This window comes from Coloeus monedula (assembly GCF_965178545.1).
Source record: "Coloeus monedula genome assembly, chromosome: 12".
In the NCBI taxonomy this organism is placed as follows: domain Eukaryota; kingdom Metazoa; phylum Chordata; class Aves; order Passeriformes; family Corvidae; genus Coloeus; species Coloeus monedula.
Window position 1 is genome coordinate 13,531,213 of NC_138792.1, and position 15,112 is coordinate 13,546,324.

Consider the following 15,112-nt stretch of genomic DNA (forward strand, 5'->3'; position numbering starts at 1 on the left):
TAGGGGTATGGTCATATGATGGGGTTGTAAAAGAGCTTGTGCACTCAGCCTTCATTTAAATATGTGGTAGTGGGAGGGATGAACCTTCACAGTGATCTGTGTTATAGGGGAATTTTGACACGTGTCCACAAATAACTAAATCTTTTTGTTTCTTTAGTCCTAGCTTGCCTTGGTTTCCTTTCTCCTGCCAACCGTGGTGCTTTGATGACCTGTGCAGTTGTGTTGTGGGTCTTACTGGGAACTCCAGCTGGTTATGTGTCTGCTAGAATGTACAAGAGTAAGTACATGCATTTATTTAGTGTGATGCAACATGTTAAATTCAGAATTGCTGGGCTGAATATAAGCCTCCAACTGGAGCTGGTGTCTCAGACAGCATATCTGCTTCTTGCTGCCATGCTGTAGAACAGTTGGAAAAAGTCTTGACCTTGAAATTGTTTTTACTTTTATTCCTCAGCGTTCAGAGGCGAGAAGTGGAAGACAAATGTCTTGCTTACAGCTCTGCTCTGTCCCGGGTTAGTATTGTTTCCCCTCATTCTTTCCTTTACTCTTAAGTATGAACAAATCTGAGGTGGGAAGGAGTTGGGGGAAAGCCAACTGTTATGATGCTTGTCTGTGTGATTTTGTTTATGGTACTCCCAAGCTGCTGTTCCTTTTGTGCATTGCCTATCTGTGATTATAAAGAAAAGTGAATTCTGAGGAGGTGGAGTCTGGTAATCTAGAATACAGCTTCTTGGCTTCTTGTTTTGTTGTCAGCTGTGGGGGTAGGAGGAATGGGGCAAGTCTTTGCAAGGTTGTGTCACAGCCTTTGGGAATCACTGCACCAGAGCATTTGGCACAGTGATGGGGTAATTCCAGTTTGGTACTGTAGTACTCAGTATATTCCAGGTAATGCTGGTTATAATCTTCTTACATAAATGTGGGTGGTGTCCAGTTTGGGATACGGCTGTAGTGTGTATCGTACTACGTAGTGTGGCCAATGTCCTGCTTGGGAAGGGCAATAGCACTTCAACCTTTTGTTTTCTCTTAGCTCTCATGACCTTTTGTGAGAATTAAGGGGGTGAGGGAGCAGAAACTAATTTCTTCTGCAAGTCTTCCATATTTCTTGGTTGCAGCTTTGGGTACGTGAGGTTACCCCTTGGCAAATGTCTTGGCAAAAGTGGAAGAAAATATTATAAATTTCTTAAGGTATTTCTTCCGCCCAAAAACCTCAGAATGAATAAAACATGACTTGGCTTCAAATAAAGCAGAATTTCATCAAATGAAAGATAATGTATTCAATAACAACCAAGTGTAGTATTTCTATGAGAAATCTTACTTCTAAACAAAATGTGCTCCAGTCTCCCTGCTGTCATTTAGATGTTATCAGGAGAGAGAAGAAAATATATATCGATGGAAGGAATACTGTGCTGATCATTTAAACTCCCAGATAAATTGAGTTTCACAGAGGAAGTAAAATGACTGGGGCTGGTAGAATATGAACAGATGTCCTGATTACGCTGTGCTAGTTCAGTGAATTTGCATAATATCATAAACAGCCCAAGGCCTTTTTAATCTCAGTAGACTGATGAGAGTTCATATTTGCAGTATTTTTTCTAACTGTGGATGGGGTAAGTGAGGTCTGTGTTATAAGCCTGGGTAGATGATAAAGATTAGAAAGACTTCTAAAGTGGATTTGATTTTTATTTTTTGTTCAACAAGATGCTTACACCAGGGGTCGTTTGGGTGTGCTTATTGAACAAGTCTGTTCCCCCAAACAGTTTTGGCAAGTGTCAGGCCTCTCCTAGGGAAAAAGGGGCCTGTCTATTGCTCTAATCCTCCCTCCTTCATTTTTAAATTAAATACAGTGGAAGGATGCATGTTCACTTCAGGGCAGCTTAAATTCTGCCTCAGGAACGCTTTTTTAACAGAACCCAGACAATGGTGCTCTTTGCAGGACCCTTTCTGAGGCTGAGTTTTCTGTGCTATATCTTTGAATCCAGGAATAATGGCAATTCACACAGGCTTCTATTTTATATGAGGTTCCTTTGCAGAATGAATGTTCTGCTTTGTTTTCAGAATGGGATGTTTGAAATCTTAATCTCATGTCTCTGAGTTCTTTTTTAGTGTTTGTCCAGGATGTTTAGAAAATGAGGCAGATGTGTTTAATGGGGGAGGGAAGAGCAGGTCTGGAGACTTGTCATGACTGGTGCAGTCTTTATTTAAATTCTCCAGAAGCATAGGCTACTTAGTATGTGTAACTCCATGCTTATACAAATATTTCTGTTTTAGGGCAGAGCCCTCTTTAATCCCCCCTTCCCCTTGTGACACAAACTGCAGCAGCACATTACGTTTGTTGTGAGAGTCCATGGGGCTTCCTAAATAGGAGATTTTGCTATCACTGTATTTATTCAGAAGGAATTTACTGTTTATAAAGGACCTAAATAAAGGATATATCTCTGGTTTTAATAGGAAAGGAGGTTCAGATAAGGAGTTTTTAAATTTATTCTGTATTTTTCCATTCTTTGGATAGATTTTTTTTCAATGGCATGTTTCTGTTACTTTTTGGAATTATGTACAGAGTCTTTATTTAAATAATGGCTTTACTGTATGTTCCTACATTACAAGCATTGGATGGTGCAGGCATTTTTACTTTAACTATACCAGTGGTGAAAGGAGCTAGGACTGTTGGGAAATTGGAAGATTGAAAGAAGCTACATTTGTTTTAACTGATTTATGTTTTGTAATACTAAGTGATATTTATTCTTTCTTGAATATTTTAATATCTTTTCTGATTTTATTTTTCAGGATTGTCTTTGCTGATTTCTTCATTATGAATCTCATTCTGTGGGTGAAAGGCTCCTCAGCTGCCATCCCTTTTGGCACTTTGGTTGCTATCCTTGCTATGTGGTTTGGAATTTCAGTCCCGCTAACATTTGTTGGTGCCTATTTTGGCTTCAAAGAGAAGGTAGGGCCCTTTAAATACAGATTTGAAATATACCTGTCCTCTGTAATTGAGCCATTGAATCTCTAAGTAGGAGTTCCAGACAGGATCTGGTTGGATTGAAACATCTGTGATCCCATGATTGTAAAATGATATTTTACTGTCTTGATACTGAAACAGAGTGTATATTTGTAATGTCACACCAATTAGGTTTTTTCTGTCCATTCACTAGAATCAGGTTTTAATAATGTTCTTGGAGGTCTTACCTGCCTTTTGTGCTTCAGTGATACCTCAGTAGTATTGCTGAGTTTTGAAGTAGTGCTTCAGAGAGGCTTCAGTTTTGTACTTCATTAGTTTGAGGTAATGCCAGACAACTAAGAAAAAGGGGATGTTATTGGATTTTTTAAATTTTATTTTGTTTCTAATTAAGGACTGAACAGATTTATTTCCTTCTTGTTCTACCTTGCTTACTGTCTCATAGTTGTAATGTCTAAAGCACGTGTGCTTTTTCTTAACGATGGACATCGAGTTTGTCGGTTTTTTTGTTTGATAACTTGTGATGGCTTATGAATGAAATTATAGTTATGTTTATCAAATCCTTATATGCTAATATTAGGGAAAAGTAATCTTATTTATGATGTAATAATTAATCTTTTATTTCTGTTATTTTTTTCTGCAGCCTATTGAACATCCAGTGCGCACAAACCAGATTCCTCGCCAAATCCCGGAGCAGTCATTTTTCACAAAGCCATTGCCTGGTATCATCATGGGTGGTATCTTACCCTTTGGCTGTATTTTTATTCAACTTTTTTTCATTCTGAATAGCATTTGGTGAGTATCACTTTTTTTTTTCCCTATAGTTATACAGGTATGATAATAAACACAGTGAGTTTGAACATCCCAAAGCAACTAATATAAGGAATAAACCAATTTTAAAATTTTTTGATAATTTTACAGATTCTATGGAATTTCCAGAGTCTTTATTTCTGTGCTTAGAACTTACAAAACTAATTCTTCTTAATGGCAACTTAACAGTATGATATGAGAGTCCTATTGCCTTGTTTAATTTCCTAGCTCTGAACAGCACAAACGTGGTTTCTTGCTGTTGTGGTTAGGTAGAGCCTAATCCATTGTGTAACTATGTTATGATTTATGAAATTTATGTGATCTAGCAGTTTCCACTCCCTATGAACAATTACTCCACTTCTAAATCTTGCAAAACCTAATCAAGCAATACACGAAAAATTAAACCAGTGCAATCTTTCATAACTTTCACAATGTAAGTGTGAAATGTCTAATACATTGTTGTTCAATGGGAAATATTATCCTGAAGGTGCCAGGTTTTTATGTTGTCATCTGTACAGGTTGAGATGTCTTACAGAACAGTTTTCTAAATCAGATCTTAAATGCAAATAAATTAGTTTAGCTTCTTATATCAGTCCTCAAAAAAATAGAAACCGTGTAATGTAGCTGTGCTGAAAAATATAATCAGCTGACAAACAGGTGTATTGTGGACTTTTGTAGTTGAAATTAGCAAATTCTTAAATTGTTTCTCATTATTTATCCTACAAAAGTGAAGCATGGAGGGAATATGCAACTAATACTCCCTCTGTCAAATGCAGTAATTGTCACCTTCACTCAATAATTTGTTTACTTCCCTTATCTGAAAGACACCAGATTAAAAGTAAATGAACATATTTCCCTTGCATTTATTTTTGTGGGTGATTTTGTGTTTGGTTAGCACTTGGGTTCAAGTCAGCCTTGGTCTGGGGATAGAATGGGAGTGGAGGAACATCTGGTTGTATGCAGAGATGCCTGGAAAACTTAGCTGCAGTAGCCAGAAGGGAGTTAGTATTGTAACTAGGGAAGAGTACAGGTGATGCAGGAGTTGGGGAAGCTAAAGGTCTTCCCAACAGAGACGTGAAGTGATAAACGTCTCTGGTGGAAATTGCCTGTAACTATTGTCTGTGAAAGTTCATAGATGCTGATTTCAGGTATAATTGAAGAGTTTGTTGCTCGGTAAAGCAATGGTTTTATTACTGTTAGCTTAAATATATGCATGTTTACAGAGTATATTCAGGTAAGGAAAACTTCTTATGAATTAGCCAATAGTGGTATAGGCACAGTCACCCCAGTGGTGTAATGTGGATACAAATATGCAGCTAGCAAGAATTTTTCTTGCTTCTTTCCAGTCCTGTGAGATATTTTTCTCTCTCACGGAAGATATTAGTAGAGTTCTATAAACCATGAACGCCTGCAACCTTGCAAACTGTTGTTTATAGTACAGTAGAAAAATACTTTGACAATGGATGTTTTAGGATTTTAGCCAATCACCCCAAGGGGTGGCTGATCTTTGACCAATCAGACTATGAAGAAAAAAGTCTATAAAAGAGTTGTAAAATAATTAAGTAAATCAATCTCACTGCACAATTCCTGCCTGCTGGATCTCTCTTCTCCTCCCTACCACTGCGGGATACCACGATAGTGTAGGTTTTCTGGGTTTGCTGGTTTGGATTTTTTTTGCTTTTTGGTTAACTCAGCATCAGGTAATGTGACACTGTGAGTTAACTCAGAGCCTCAACCAAAAATGAGACTCATGTTTTTATTTCTTTTTAATTTTAGGTCTCATCAGATGTATTACATGTTTGGATTCCTGTTCCTAGTTTTTATAATTCTTCTAATTACATGTTCAGAAGCTACAGTTTTGCTGTGCTACTTCCATCTGTGTGCAGAGGTAAAAGTTACGCTTCTGATGTAGATACGACTTGTATCTGGAAGATGTTAGAAATAGAGGTGAGGTATTCACATACGCTGTGAAGTGCTGGACCCTGAACTGATTGCATTTTCAGCCTTGACATACCTGTCTTAGCCACTCTTCTGAAATGTGCCTTTTGCTTCAAAATCCACTGCTGGCAACAGATAAACAAAAATAAACAGCCTTGATCCTAGAGTAATTTCATGTTCTTAGTGGAAGCAATACAGCTGACTTTGAAGAAAGAAAGTATCTACGTGGCGTGTTGGAATTTTTCCGATCTAAATTTTGCAGAATCAAATGTGTTTCATAAGACAATGTTACTTTTTCACCGTCTTATCTATATTCAATTTCCTACATGATAATTCTTAATGAATGGTTTACTGTTTCTTTCAGGACTATCACTGGTGGTGGAGGTCGTTCTTGACTAGCAGCTTTACAGCAGTTTATCTCTTCATCTATGCAGTCCATTACTTCTTCTCCAAACTCCAGATAACAGGAACTGCCAGCACCATTTTATACTTTGGTTACACAATGATCATGGTCTTGATTTTTTTCCTTTTCACAGGTAAGTACGATGTTCGAACTAAGATTAATATGGAGGGCTCTGGTTTTGAAATGAGAAACATTAGGTGAAATTTAGACTACATGGAACATTAAATACAATTTATGACTCTTTAGGCAGTGTTACTTATATGGTTTGTGGCACCACATAGCACAGTAAGATATTTTTTTTACATTTTCCTCCTAACTTGAAGTTACATTTATTTATGGTAAAATTAATTTTCCTTTATTGAATATTATATTAGCAGTGAGTTCAAACCATTATGTTTTCAAAGGCCTGTTCTTGTTCGCTTTAATATCAAGTGTTAACTTGATCCTGGATTTCATAATTGGTTCTAGAAGTTCTGTAGTTAGAGATAATTTCACTCTGTGTATGGAGGATGAAAGATATTTTCAGCTTTCACTATCAGCAAGTGAAGGAGGATGGTGCTGGGGAAAAAGTGAATGTTGACGATAGAGTTTTAGTACTGTTAGTTGTCTTACCTGCTCATTAAGCGCCACTTCATAATGATGGAAATGTACCTTAACTGGAGGAACTGATTTGAAATATGGCTCTCCAGTGTTACTTGTCCAACTTTTCTGAGGTTACTCACGCAGACTAAGTGTCTTCTACAGTATTATTCTAATGTTCATAATCACTTGACTGAAACTATAAGTTGATTTGATGAGAAATCTGTGCCCAATTTACCATGTGTTAGTGAAATAAGAGGCTCTTTGAAGAGTACTGGCCTTGAAAAATAGCCATGAGTGTTTTGTCTTGGTGTTCATCATACTGCTGCTGTTGTATATGTAGATTTAACACATGAAGTCAGATCTTTTAGGTGTCACTGCTTGGCATCATGAAATACTGCAATGACAGAACTAGAGAAAATGCTTGTTCACATATGACGGGCTGTTCATAAAAACAGCCTTGATAGTCACTCCAAAGATTTGTAGCAGAGGATATCTCTGTGGATGGCATGATAGTTTATATTGATACTTTTTAACTTCTTCTGCCTGTTTGTGGAAAGCTGCTGTGATACTTTGTGTTCACTTTGTGAAATACATCTTTTAGTTAAGTGCACTTAAATGCAGTTAAAAAAGAGTGGCTAAAATAGGTAATGAAAGTAAGTCTTAGTGTCAGACTTCAAGTTTATCAGTGTAGCAGTAAGAAGGACCTCTTTCATCTCTGTTTCTTCTACTACTGGTTGACACAAAGAAAAAAAACCAATGTTCATAAAAAAATGAAGAAGAAAATTGCTGTCTGTGTTTGAACAAAGCAGTTATGCTATAGAAATTATATTAAATAGCAATAACTGCTATTGGTGGTTCTTGTTCTTTAGAAATGTGTCTCTTCTAAGAAGGACAAAAGAAGCAGGGGAAAAAAAAAGGAGGATTTAATTTTTCTGTTTTTTAATTATTAGAAGGCAAACATGGAATATTTGCATTCGCATATTGTCGGGTAACCCCCTGCTTAAATCCTGGTGAAAGAGACAAGCTCCAGGTGTCTTCTGTAATATATATCTATCTATATTTTAAAAAAGCCCAAAAATATAGTCTAAAATGTTTTGATTAGTTTTAAACTAAAGCAATGTGTTAATATGTGTCTGGGTTTTAGCATAGGTTAGTTGCTATCCTGCCAATTTCAATTTCACTTGTAAGATGCAAATTGGTAGAATTAAAAATAGCCCTTTCATATATAAAATGATATTTGAAATTGTCATAGCAGCTGCTGAAATGGTATTAAAAGCTTCAGATATGCTGATCCTGGAGTTCTTGATGTGAAGGCCAGTGAGGCCCCTGAAGTACGGTAATAAACTGTGCTGCTGTTATTTTTGCAGGGTCGTCTTTTTCTTTTGAAAGAAACCTACAATGGTGCTCCCTATGCTGCTTTTGTAGCTCATGAGGAAAACTACTACATGGTCTCCTTTTTTTTTTCCATTTAATAGAACAGCTAATCACTAGAAAGCTAATGGGTACAACAGATACACAGAGTGCCTAATAAATCCTTGCTAATGTAAAAGGCTGTAATAACTTTCTTTTCCATATTCAATTTGATGGTAGATTTTTGGGCTTGAAATGTAAGCTGTTCTAAACAGATGGCACAAGCAGAAGACACTTAACTTTGCTTTGTTTTGTAAAATATTCCATAGCAACCCTTGTTTTAGAAAATAAGGGTTCAGTCCTTCACAGTTTCTGGAGGTGAAGGAGTTTGCTAATGTAATTTTACACACTGTTTGTATGAATAGTGTTCCCAAAATGGGACCTTGATCTGTTTCACTTAAGCTAGCACTAGGTATTTTGGTTTTCTCTATTCTTCCCTATTAGGTCTCAGCAACTATGACAGAATATAAAGGGCAATGTTAATACCTCCTCCATGGCAGCGTGTTGTGTTACCCGGGGCATTACAAAAGGGATCATAATGAATAAGTAAATAGGAACTGAATGCTTGTATGGCAACACTGACAGTAATATAATCTGACCAGTGAAATCTAATGGTGTGTACACCCAAACCAGACAATTCGATTTTAATGTACAAAGTGCAGCTAATCTTTCAAGAAATAACAAGTGTGGTTGGATGGGGATAGCTACATGATTACATGTATTTTATTCGAGGAGGCAAAAAAATGCTGAACATAGTCAAAGCATGTTTCTTTACAGTGACCTCTATTTTTGAACATCATTTTCACTTGTGAGTTAATGCCATTTTCAAAATTGAGTTTTGATCTTCTGGGTAGATTGTGTTTTGAATCTGAGATTCTGAAGCACCCACCACTGTGCAGTGATTGAAACCAGTATGATACAGAGAGCTTTTAAGGTACATGAGAAGTATCAGCCAAGTGCAGAGTGCTTTTCTATTTGCTTTCTTACAATCTGCTCGTGCTTTGAATTCTTTTTTCTTCATTAAACAATGAAGCTAGAAGAGACTGATAGAGCAGAAGAGTCTGCGTAATGTATTTTGACATTATTCTGTGCAATAATCCTTGTTTTTAATTTTGAATTTAAACTGGTTTACTAATAACTGTCCCTTACTCAGTTAGGTGCTGGCTTTGTGTATAACATCTTGTTTCTGTGTATCAGAAAGTGGTAGTATATATATTTTGCAGACCAGGCTATTCAGCAGAATGTAAAGCTGAGGTTGATTGATTTGAGACAATCAAAAAACAACTGAGGTGTCAGTGGCTCCATGTTGGAACCCAAAGTGCAGGGAATATTTCTCTGCCTGTCCTGAAGGACCCATCCCCCTAGGAAAACACTGTTTTTAACCTTTGTCCATGGAGAAAGCTGCCAAGGCTTTGGGGTGAATTAGAATCTACAAGGGTGTGAGTTAGGTGGTAGTATAATACATAGTTCGTTACAGGGTGAAAAATTTAGAGTTTTTAGGTTTATTAATATGGTAAGTAGATGAAGGCAAGATGGAGGATCCCTGTCGTTTTTCAGGTCTCTTCCTTCTTCTTCACTGTCACGGGTTAGCAAACACTACATTTCCACTACATTCACCTACTCCATTTTCTGCAGTATTGGTAGTACAGAACGATTGGTTAAAAAATGCCACAGTACAGGGCTATGTGAATTGATAGTTCATTAGGCGTTGGTAGAAAAGTAAAAATAATGCACGTACTTAGTAACTGTTGGGCGTAATCTACCTTTAAAAGGGCCTTGAGTTTCCTGGATTTTTGGACACATCTTGCTTCTTGGCTAAAGAAGTGTCATGAGTCATCTTCACATCTGGGTTTGTGAGTTTTAAATGGGTCCTGCAAAAGATCTTTTACCTGTACCTCCCTAGAAAGATCAATGATGTGCAGTGAGCTGCTGTGCACTGGGATGGCATCACTTTCCTAGGCTAGTAGGGGTTATTTAAAAAGATAGAATCTTAAAATATGCAGGTCACCCACTTAGGGGAATAATAAGGATCTATCCCACAACAGTGAGTTCTTCAATGCAGACCATTCAGGTGCTTTTTCATTCAGTTTAAGCTGGTGAGTGGTTAGGATTGGTTAAAGTAAACACTAGCCAGGAAACGAATTTGTTATATTGGATTAAACCAAACAAACAGATTATACAGGCTCATTGGAGGAATTGGTGTTCGGTTTGGCACTGGGTCATTTGATAGAGATGTGCATGTGAAAGCTGTAAAAACCTTAAGATATAAAGGAGTTTAGACCAATCAGAAAATAAATGTAATGGTCTCAACTCTTTCACCTTCAAATAATGGGGTATTTTATTTATTTGTTTGGGGATTTTGGTTTTTTCTGTGGGTTTTTGTTTGTTTGTTGCTTTGTTGGGGTCTTTTTTGTTGTTGTGTTTTTGGGGTTTTTTTAAGTACTGAGTGTTAGAATTTTTTTTTTAACAGCTTTACCAAAAATACCTTTGGGTATCTGCTCCCTGTCCCATTGTGTTCATTGAAGTCTGTCAGAGAAGCCTGAGCTGCAGAGGTGTGCTTCTTGTTGATAGTGCTTCAAAACTTGCATTTCAGTTTGAATATGTTTTGAAAGTGACAAATAAAAGCAAGATCCTGGTCTGATCTTACCTAAACCTTACCTAACTAGTTCTCTTGTTCTAATGAGAGGCTCATTTTAATAAGAGATTGTTCTAATTTTTGTGCAAGATGAGCATAGAAAAGCGCTCAAGATTGAAGTGCTACCTATGCTCTTCAAGAAAATACATTTCAAGCCATGCAGTGTGAGATGGTAAGGTTGGATTTTAACTAGTGCAACTAATAATAGCAATTTTACTGGTTAGAGGTACGGGTGGGTATAGGAAACAGAGTGTGCTGTGTTTTAAGATTGTTTTTAGTCAAAACAGTTAAAAGGAGAATCTGAGAACCTGTGATACTTGTCAGCACCAGCCTACAGATCCAGTATGAAGTGCTGTCCAGTATTAAGTGCTAAAATCTGGAGCAAGGGACAAATTTGTGAAATGGGCTAAAACACAGAAAATGTGGAAAATGTTCTGGCTAGAATTTTCAAATGAGCCACACTAGTTCAGAGCTATTTTTCTTCCCTGACTGCTACACATTTGCAGATCCCTTTCACTGGGACATTTATTACTGTGTAGGAAATCAGAAGCTTTTTGACTGCTTTACCTTTTGTGGGCTTTATAGTGTTCATGGTATCACAAGCACCCCTAGGGCTGAGGTGGAAAACACACTGAATTTCAGTGGAACCAGGCATTCTGCTGTGGTTCATGTTCTTAAAAATAAAGGCAAAAGTTAATGTTATGTAGTAACATAAGCAATCATGTAGGTAAAGCAACTGTTCAGGGGAACCTTATAAATAATGTTCTCTTACCTTACAGTAATTTCTGTCCAGTAGTACTGATTTTGCAATGTCAACACAACTCTGTGCTGACCTGAGCCTTTGGAAGCTTCTAGTCTGTTTGGCCCATGTTATTAAAAAAAACAAAAAGCACTAAAGCCACCTAGTTGATTTGGTGTGATTAATTTGCACTCCTAAATCTGCAGTTGGATTTTTAACCCAGTTGAAAACCAGTTTTCAACCTAGTTTGTGCCAGCACCTTTAAACCATTCTGATCTTAGAGCATCATGTGGCTGTTTAGGAGAGGTACATTTGACAGATGATGGGGGTCCTTAGTTTGATGTTCGTTTTTTGATGTTTCTGGTCCTTGTAGCTATCCACATATGGAGTTTGTAGGATATATTTGTTCATGGGAGGGAAGAAGAAATTATAGTGCTGGTAAGCCTCAGTTATTGATGTAGAGGTAACAAGAGAAGAAATCTGTGCTCACCAGAGGAGGTTCTGACTACCTAAGGCTGTGTCTTGGTGATGAGTGTTGTCTTCCTCTCCTGAGTTCATGATTCAAATCTGGTATCTGACAAACATTACCACTTTAAAACAATGTCTTACTCTGCTTCCAGTACATTGGCAATATTTTTAATAAAGTTTAAAAAATGAGCAGGATGTACTTGGTCTTTGATTTGCTAAACAGACTTTTTTTTTAGGAGGGGGAGTTGAAAATCAGTGTTACTGAAATCTGTGAAAATCTGTTTATAGATGAAATGTTTGTTCACAATGTGAAGTCTTTGAGTTCTATTATGACTGAGGCAATGTTTTATAGAAAACCGATGTATTATAAAGATTCAGACTAACAAGGATCAAAGGAAAATATGTGGATTTACAGTGTGTTCCCATATTAAGTTGTGGCATGCTCAGCAAACTATGGTAGCTGTCGTTCTTGGGATAGTTGTACATTTTTGTTATAGTAGTACATTTCTGTTCTAGAACAGCAGATAAATTTTTACAGTACCTCATCTGGTAAACATTTGGAAGAAACTCCTTTCAAAGCCAAAAAAGGCTCGGATTGGGCTATTTTATAAAAACAACCAGGAAGCAGAGGCAGAGAACCATTATTAGGACAAAACTGTGAGAGTAAGGCTTAGAGTAACAATGCTGGTATTGGAGGAAGTAGGAAGGAGTGAGAATTCACCGTGAACTGCAAAGACTCAGTGATGTCAAGCCTACAGAGGAATTACATTCCTTGTATGGTTGGTGTCTGATCTCCTATCAACAGCCATAAATCTGCTGTCTCCTACTGTTTCAGAGAATAACAGCTGCAAACTTGGAGGGAAAGGGTAATCTGTGGCATATAATAATAGTCTGTCAAAACCCCTTTAACTACAAATACACATCGTAGCATGAGGAATGTAAGAATTGGCATACAGATAATAAACATCCCAAGATGGGTTCCTTGCTTGGGAAATGTGCAGATGTGGTCTGAAAGACAGAAATGTAACTCAGGTAAAAAACCCAAGTGCTTAATAAAGAATCTTCTAGTTATTAAGTCAGTCACAACAGTGAAAGAGATTGGAGCTGATGTTAAACGTGGGCTGTACATACAGAAAAGGATAATACAAAACTGGAGGAGCTGAGTGCATGGTACTATGAGTGCCTGCAGTAGAGCTGGGAAGGGCTATTCCAGGGCTGGCATGTAGCTATGTCTTTGAGAGGGAATTCAGTGCAAATGAGATCTTCCCTTTTTTTATCTGTTAAGACTTAACATCTGTGTGGCAGTTTGCAACTAGGTAAAAGTGTGAGGAGCAGTGCATTGCTTCCTTTAGAGTCTGAAGACTAAATTAATTGACTGGGACTCTTGCATATGAAGTTCTTAAAGTAATTTAAAAGTAAATGGGATGGACAGTGTCTTTGCAGTTGCCCCATAATAGTGACTGTTGGTGAAAACCACAAATTTGTTCATCAGTTTAAAACTAGAAAATTGGTATACACTAATCTCATTCAATGTTTTGGTTTGTCACTGCTGCTTTCACTTGCTGCTTGCTTCCAGCTGCTGTAGCACTCAGAGCATTCCTTTGCCAAAAGGAAGTAACAGGATATACAGAAGAAGAAATTTCTATTCTCAAGTATAAACAGAGCACGATGAATATAAAACTGGGACAGGTGAATTTTTCCAAGGCCTTGTTATGTGTCATAATTCATAGGTGGCGGTGAAGTATTGTAGACCAAAAAAAAACCAGGTAGGGGCTGACTTGGTGTGTGTATAAAAGTCGCTTTCTGAACTGGTGCTTGTGTCCCTGCTCATGGTGGTGTCAACACGGTCATTGGTGGCTTAAGTGTACGTGAAGCGGCTTGGTCCCTAAAAGTCATCATTGATCTAAATCAATAACCTAGCCTGGGGATAAATGTGTGTTGTTAAATTTAAGAAGTGCTGTTTTTCTGGGTAGTTAGCTGGATTACAATGTTCTGTTCTGTCCTGCTGGGAAGTACTTGTTAGATTTCTCTCTCAGAGCAAACTGTAAGATAAACTAACCATTTTTACTTTCTCATTTCAGGGACTATTGGATTTTTTGCCTGCTTCTGGTTTGTAAGTAAGATTTACAGTGTTGTGAAGGTGGACTGAAAAGCTTTCAAAGTGTCTTTTGAACGTATCTCCCTTGCTGTTTGATAATTTTTACCATGTATTGAAAAACATCCTGTGTAATTATTCTAATTTGTAAAAGCAGAAGACCAGACCACAACATAAAATACATATTTTTATTGAAGGAAATGGCACCATTGCCATTTTAATGTAAACATTTTTGTTTATATCAGTATGCTCATGGAACATGTTAATTACAGTAATTCAAAAATTATATCCAAAATTCAATTTAGGACAAATAAGAATTTTGTGAACTAGTTTATTTGAAAAATTGAGTGCATTATGCAGTCCTCCAGCTGAATTTCCTTGTGACTAGGGTCTGGGGTTTTTTGTTACCTCTTTTGGTTACCATTTATATGAAAGCCTAGGACTGTCAAGTATATCTATGTAAAATGTGAATTTTTTTAACTTAACTATGATTGTACATATTATCCTGCACCTTCTTTACAACTAGGTTATCTTCTTACAAATGTACATGCATTTAGTGTAATGTAGACCTTATTAAAAATATTGACACTGGTTTTTGTTCAAATAAAACTGCACAACTCCAGCTGACATGTTTCCTTTCTTGTTAATTAGGTTTTCACTACTTGGACACAGATCATATTAGTTTGACCAGCTGATTGGTTTTGAGTTTTATATTGTTTATAAGCAGTTTGATTGTGGCTTTGGCCGCAGATTGTGCAAGGACTGGTGGGTCACTTGAATCTATGGCTGTGGGATGGGCAGGGGCTTCTGGACCTGTGCATTAGCTCCGTGCTTTCTCCAACTTACCCCAAAATATTTTTTGCTGGTCAAACTATTACTTTCTATCAAAGATTAATCCCATTTTTCTTCTTGTAGCCATCTGAAACATATGTCTCCTTATTCTTCATCCTGTGAAGATTAATTGAGCTTGTTGGGAAGTTTAGACGTGAATCTAGTGGGCTTGGGAATGGGTGTTTCATAAAGGTGAAGCCTTTTTCCTCCTCTGCAGAGCTTGTGCTTCAATGCTGGATTACATG

At 37.2% G+C, this 15,112-nt stretch overlaps 1 protein-coding gene across 2 annotated transcripts in view; it reads left to right on the forward strand.

Annotated features, from left to right (window-relative positions):
* LOC309577392 (transmembrane 9 superfamily member 2-like) overlaps window positions 1-14,652 on the forward strand; it is a 28,559-nt gene extending 13,907 nt beyond the window's left edge. For both annotated transcript variants that reach the window (XM_082289376.1, XM_082289377.1), the window contains 7 exons: window positions 158-277; window positions 455-512; window positions 2,785-2,944; window positions 3,600-3,751; window positions 5,543-5,654; window positions 6,069-6,240; window positions 14,023-14,652. In XM_082289376.1, the coding sequence (XP_082145502.1) occupies window positions 158-277; window positions 455-512; window positions 2,785-2,944; window positions 3,600-3,751; window positions 5,543-5,654; window positions 6,069-6,240; window positions 14,023-14,090 (842 nt within the window). In that variant the 3' untranslated portion in view covers window positions 14,091-14,652. The remainder of the gene's footprint in view (window positions 1-157; window positions 278-454; window positions 513-2,784; window positions 2,945-3,599; window positions 3,752-5,542; window positions 5,655-6,068; window positions 6,241-14,022) is intronic.
* Window positions 14,653-15,112: the final 460 nt, after the last annotated feature.